The 6,539-nt window shown below is 50.3% G+C and overlaps 1 protein-coding gene across 5 annotated transcripts in view; it reads left to right on the forward strand.

Moving 5' to 3' along the window:
• Positions 1 to 5,932, forward strand: part of SH2D4A (SH2 domain containing 4A) — a 65,321-nt gene extending 59,389 nt beyond the window's left edge. For 3 of the 5 annotated variants that reach the window (XM_046648710.1, XM_046648712.1, XM_046648709.1), the window contains 3 exons: positions 4,205 to 4,425; positions 4,598 to 4,731; positions 4,894 to 5,932. In XM_046648710.1, coding sequence (XP_046504666.1) covers positions 4,205 to 4,425; positions 4,598 to 4,731; positions 4,894 to 4,906 — 368 coding nt within the window. In that variant the 3' untranslated portion in view covers positions 4,907 to 5,932. The remainder of the gene's footprint in view (positions 1 to 4,204; positions 4,426 to 4,597; positions 4,732 to 4,893) is intronic. The other 2 variants (XM_046648713.1, XM_046648711.1) reach the window with 1 other exon arrangement.
• The last annotated feature ends 607 nt before the right edge of the window (positions 5,933 to 6,539 follow it).

Below are 6,539 nucleotides of genomic sequence, written 5' to 3' on the forward strand. Positions count from 1 at the left end.
CACCAGGCCAGCCCCTTCATTTGGTTTTTAAACACTTATTTTCCAGATACTAGAAATAAGTCACATTAAAAGATGTACATATGTAAATAAAGTGATGCCTGCAGGTGCTTCAGAGAAAGTGAAGTGCATCCTTTGTTCCTATGATAACAAGTCTCGAACTACAGGCAGTGGCTGCATAGAAGTGTCCTAGAGAAGGAAGTTTCTGATGATTTTAAGACAAAATTATTTGTTAGACCTTTCCTGGGTGTCTTCTAAGTGGCAGGTGCTGAGGGTGTGAAAATAAATATGTGGTAGCTGTCTTCTAGGAGCTCACAAGGAGGTGGGGGAGGGAGAGAGAACAGAATGTACTGGGAGTATTCTGATAGAGCTGTGAATGGCACGTGCCAAGAGGGAGATGGGAACCAGGCAAGACCTTCGATAGACCAGGGGAGTGCTCAGAAGGAGGTGGGAACCAGGTGAGACCTTCCACAGACCAGGGGAGTGCTCAGAAGGAGGTGGGAACCAGGCGAGACCTTCCACAGACCAGGGGAGTGCTCAGAAGGAGGTGGGAACCAGGCGAGACCTTCCACAGCCCAGGGGAGTGCTCAGAAGGAGGTGGGAACCAGGTGCTGCACAGGCCTAGAGAAACCTGAGACTTAACAGCTCAGGGAGGAATCAGGAAGCTCCAAGCTAGTGAGCTGAATCTTGGAGAATGAGTAGGCATCTTCCAGAAGGAAGCTGTGGAGAAGGGTATCCCATTGACCTCCCTCCTTCTGTAGGGTGGTTGTTGCCACTTGGATTTCCAACCAGGACCCTGCTAGGGTTTCTGAGTTATTTCATGTCTCTTGGGGTCTGTTTACCCTCTCCTCTGCAAAAATAGTTCTCCTGGGCCTGTCCTGGAGCTCTAACCCTTCACTCCAGAGGGGTTTAGAGCTGTGCTGTCCAGTAGGGTAACCACTAGCTAAATGTGGCTCTTTACTAATTAAAACTAAAAGTCGAGTCCTTCAGTTGCACTAGCCACAATTCAGGTCCTCAGTAGCCACATGCGGCTAGTGGATGCCACTGGCCAGCACAGACGTGTGTCATCACAGAGAAGTCTGTTGAATGGGACTGCTCTAGAGGGCGGGTGGGCATCCTGCAGAGAGAGAAGATGGACATTCCTCTTTGCGCCCTCACAACTCCAGCTGTTAGGAACCTCTGAGCTGAGTGTTCAGGTTCTAGGACCTGCAGCCCAGCTCTGCCCCAGGCTCTTCAGAGCCAGGAGCTGTCCAGGAAGGCCTTGTGGTCGAGCATCTGCCATCTTCTGGACTGCCGAGGTCCTGCCACACCCTGCCTGGTCAGCTCTAACACAGACAGATCGTTGCTGGGTGGAGATCTGGTTCATTTCAAACATTGCTGAAGTAAAAGAAAGCTTTTTATTTACTACCACAGAAATCCTCCCGTGACCTCAGTTAGGTTTGGTTCTTGTAATATGTGTGAAGAGAGCTGGTCAGAGGGAGGCGGCCTGGAGGTTTCTCAGCCTGTAGCAGGGCTGGAGACCACTGCTCAGAATTCTTAGAGTCATGCACAGGGCAAATCAGGGGATGAAAAATACTGTAAGGAGGCCGTCCAAGTTCACAGTGATTAATATCAGACACTGGATTTTGGCTTTGCACTAAAAAACTTCGTTTGTGGGCAAAGCTCACTCTTGGCTGCAATCACAGCCAGGCCTCCCTGGATGCACCCACAGCCCATGATGGGATCATGACAAATTGTACATCAACCTGTGTTGTCAGATGCACCAGGAGAGTGCCTTCAGGAATAATCTCCTGCTGTAAAGCGGGAAGAACCAAGCCTGGTCCCCACAGCACTCACCCCTGAACGTGCTGTTGGTAACACTTTGTTCAGGGGATCTCCGTCATGACCTGTGATTTGCCACCCAGTCATTTCCTTGTGTCTGGCATCTCCAGAGCTGGGCTGCTGCCGAGATCTGTGTGTGATGGGCAGTCATAACCGCCGGAGAAGCTCTCGCCAGTTTGACTTACAGCTGTGCATGGCCTGGTTTTAGGAGGAATTTGAGCTGAACCCAGGTTTGGTTATAATTTTCCAAAATAGCTTTCATTTTAGGAATCCAAATCCATCTGGATGAGATCCAGATGTTAACATTGATAACATCTCCCCCATCTGTTGAAGTCACTTGGAATTTCAGAGTTAGCCTGTCAGTAAGTCTGGGAGAGAAACCTTCTTCCAGAACGCTGCTTCTCCTCCACTCATAGTTGATCAGCCCCTCGGCTCTGAAGGGGGATTTCAGTGTCAGAAATATCCCTGGTGTCATAGACAGTCACTTCCAGGGTCTTCAGACCGTGGTCATGTGCAGCCCCAGGGTGGGCTGGTTACCTAGTTGTCATCTGTGATTCACCAGTGGGATGAGGTGTGTTCAGAAAGGAAGGCCAGCAAACAGACGCAGCGGTCTGTCTGTTGGGGCTTGGGTGGCATCATTTGAATACCTACAGTGGACGGTGCGGCAGCTGACCCAAGAGGCTTGCTCAGGAGCAGTGGTACCTGCAGTTTCTGGGGGCTCAGTCTCATCACGGAAGGGGTGGGAAGGCAGTTGGGTGGGACGGAGATAATGCGCAGGCGTCAGGGCCCTGCCGGGCATTGATGAGCAGGACGAAGGCCCTGGAAGAGGGACCGGGAGTCTTCCTCCACGTCAGGGAAATTTCCGGGCTTTGGGGGCACTGCAGCTCTTCATGATCGCCGGTCCTCACTCGCGTCTCACTGGGGTGGAGCCTCAGGCGCCGCGACGCTGAGGTGCAGGCCTGGGCCTCCTAATGCTGCATGGAGAAGAGAAGGCAGGAGGAGGGCTCGTTGGTTGGTGTGGCCTGGAGGAGAACAGGTGGCTTTTTTATCCTTCCTTTATTAAAGGTCTCCTTACAAACAAGAAAATAGAAATGGTTTGACTTTATGTTTTACTCTGGACAATTAGGGTTCAATTCTCAATTAAGTTTACTAACACCAAAACTAAAGGGCTATGATAATCCACTGCCTTCTTACTGGGAGGTTTTTTGTTTTTTCCTAATGAGAAGATACTGAGTATCGACAAAGAGCTCGTGGTAGAAGGAGAGAAGGGAGAAGGGAGAGTTTCCACTGGCTGAAATGAACAGAGCATGACAGAAGGCCACTCCCTGCCCGATCAGAGCTCGCGGGGTAATTCCGCCCCTTCAAAGTCTTCCAGGATATTCGTGCACTTTCTGTATGTTTTAGCACATTGTTGATTCCTCCACAGAATTACAATAGGAATAAGAAGGGAAATCTGGAATATGGGTCAGACCTCATGAGTTTGGACTAACTAAGGAAAACATGGTCTGAATTAGTGTGAATTCATGAGGCATCTAAACTATATACATATATACATACATATATATAAAATTTCATGTATATTGAAGAGTTTCATCCTTTTGAATCTATGAGAAGACAACATATGAAGATGTAAGTATACATGCATATACACACACACAAATATATACTGTTACTCCTTTAAATGCCAAGGAAGCATCAGTTAGGAGCGGCTACGGCGGCAGGTGCTCTGTGGGCCTGCGTCTCTCCTGGTTCTGTCACGAGCGAGCCGACCCCTAGGCCGCTGTTTCTCAGCTGCAGCACTCTGGGCATGTGGGGCGGGGTGCCTCGGTAGTGTGGGGCTGCCCTGTGCGCTGCGGGACGTTGAGCAGCACCCCTGGCCTCTACATGCTGGATTCCAGTAGCACCCCTCAGCCCATGACAACCAACAATGTCTCTCAGACATTTCCAGATCTTGCCCTGGTTGAGAACCACCACGCAAGACCAAGTAGGATCATTCCCCAGGCCATGGAGGCCTCATCAGTAAGCTGAGGAGTGCATCTTCCAGTCCCTTCCAGATCTAACACTCCCAGAGTGACTGTCGGGGGTGCTGCCAGACTCAGAAGCCATCTGACACCTGTGTGCTTGCGCCTGGGTTATGAGTGGAAAGGTATTCTTCTGAAGGTTGAACATTTAAGCTGTCGTTTCTGCTGTCCATTTGCTTATGTACGCCACCCTGGCCTAGCTACCAAGCACTGGGAGATGAGTGCTCTTGCACTATATTCCTAGAAGCCCAAAATGGACTTAAAGTTGCTCTTATTTTTTACTAAACTTTACCCACTCAGCTGTGTTTAACAGAAAAGAGTTGGGGAAATGACTTGCCTGAAATACCTGCTTTTCTTCCCCTCAGGTATTCTCACACTGAAGAGAGCAAATGAACTTCTGAGCCCGTGTGTGCCAGGCAGCTTCCTGATCCGAGTCAGCGAGAGGATCAGAGGCTACGCCCTGTCCTATCGGGGTCAGGACGGCTGTAAGCACTTCCTCATCGACGCCTCCACGGACTCCTACAGCTTCCTGGGCGTGGACCAGCTGCAGCATGGTACCCTGGCCGAGCTGGTGGAGTACCACAAGGTGAACCCAGGCGCCAACCTCATTTGCTCTGAATTGCCCTGCTGCCAGTGAAAGGCAGTTACAAGAAAAAGGACTGAGACAAGTAATGGGGAGATTAGTCTTTGATAATGCCTTCTGATAGTCAGGATTCTTAACTGCGTTTCCTTTATCACTGAACCTACTTCCTCCTCAGATACTCAGGGACCCCGCTGGGGCAGAGAATATAGGAGACGCTAAAAAATCCGTGCACACACTGATCACATCTGAGAACACTCTTAAGTTAGAACTCGAGCCCGGGACGGAAAGAGAGCACGTGGCAGTTTCTGGGTGAGAAAAATCTCTTTTAAGATTGCATAAACCAGTAAAGCTTTGTGTAAATCAAGGGTAGGCAGGAAGTTACACACTCTGAGGAGACAGGAAGGGAGTGACATTATTATTTATACTGTCTTAACAACCTGCCCAGCCTGACCTGTGCCTTCTGATTCACAGGAGGAACCCATAACTTCCCTGGGGAAAGAGCTCCTTCTGTACCCCTGTGGGCAGCAGGACCAGCCGCCCGACTACCTGGAGCTCTTTAAGTGACAGCGCCCATCATGTCACCCTGCACCCCACTGCGGGCTTTCCTCTGGAGAAACACTGCTGAGTGGACATTTGTGTGTGAAGCCAAAATCACCCTGCAGCGGAGCTGATGCTGATCAAGTGAGGCATCCTGGGAGGCCTGTGGCAGTCTCTCTTCTGCACCAACGCCAGAGCTTAAAGTTAAGAGAAACGACCTCTGCATCCTGTGCTCTCCACAAGGAAAGGGAGAAGGGTCCCAATTGCAGCAACTAACAGCATGAAGGCTGCAACCTTAATAGTGTAGATAAGATAAAATGAACGAGGAAGAAATGGAGACCTTTTAGGAATTAAGGTGTGCTTCAAAAACCAGTGGCTCACGTGAACTATTTCCTGACCTCTACACTCCCTCTCTGCGCCACCTCAAAAGGTCTCAGGGTCCTGTTTATGTGACGTCCCATGTGGGCTGTGGGAAGCTGGCAGAAAGGCCTTTACTAGCGGCTGGGATGACCCTCCAAACACACTTGATTTACTGTGCATGCTGGAGCCAAGATGTAAGAGACATAGAAAGACACAAGTTGGGAATGTAAATTGAATGAGGGGTTTTAAAATGCAGGATGAGAGGCTTAGCATGTACAGACATAGTAGGCCTGTAGGAGAGTGAGCAGACATCTGCAAGCATGTGTCCTCGTCCTGGAGGCCCGGGGCAGCACTGCCTGCCTGCTGTGGCTCTCCCCAAGAGCGCCCCAAGAGGATGGAGTGTGCATCTTAGTGGTCACAGAGAACAGATTAGTGAGCTGTTTGTATTCTATTTGTCATGGGTTGAATTGTGTTCCCAAAAAATATGTTGAGGGGGCCAGCACGGTGGCGTAGTGGTTAACTTCACGCACTCCGCTTTGGTGCTTGGTGGCCCAGGGTTTGCAGGTTTGGATCCCGGGTGTGGATCTAGCACCACTCATCAAGCCACATTATGGCAGGTGTCTCACATATACAGTAGAGAAGGATGGGTGTGGATGTTAGCTCAGGGCCAGTGTTCCTCAGCAAAAAGTGGAGGATTGGTGGTAGATACTAGCTCAGGGCTAATCTTCCTCCAAAAAAAAAAAAAACAGTTGCAGTCCTATCCCCCTGTACCTGTGAATGTGACCTTATTTGGGAATAGCGTCTTTGATGTAATCAAGTTAAGATGAGGTCGTGCTGGGTTAGAGTGGGCCCTAAATCCACTGACTGGCATCCTTGTAAGGAGAGAGGGATCTGGAGACAGAGACACGCAGAGGGAAGAAGCCCGTGGGACGAGAGAGGCAGAGGTGGGAGTGATGTAGCTGCAGGCCAGGGAGCGCCAAGGAGTTCTGGCGACCACCAGAGGCCGGGAGAGCCGTGTGAGCAGACTCTCAGAGGGAGCGTGGCCCTGCTGACACCTGGGTTTCAGACTTCCGGCCTCCAGAGCTGTGAGAGGATGAAGTCCTGTTGTCTTAAGCACCGAGTTTATGGTAGTTTGTTACGGCATCGCTAGGAAACGAATACAGAGTTTATGTCGTTACGGAGCCTCGTGTGTTGTGTACCATTTGTTGCTGTACAGTCCG

Source organism: Equus quagga, chromosome 22 (assembly GCF_021613505.1).
Source record: "Equus quagga isolate Etosha38 chromosome 22, UCLA_HA_Equagga_1.0, whole genome shotgun sequence".
NCBI classification, from domain to species: Eukaryota; Metazoa; Chordata; class Mammalia; order Perissodactyla; family Equidae; genus Equus; species Equus quagga.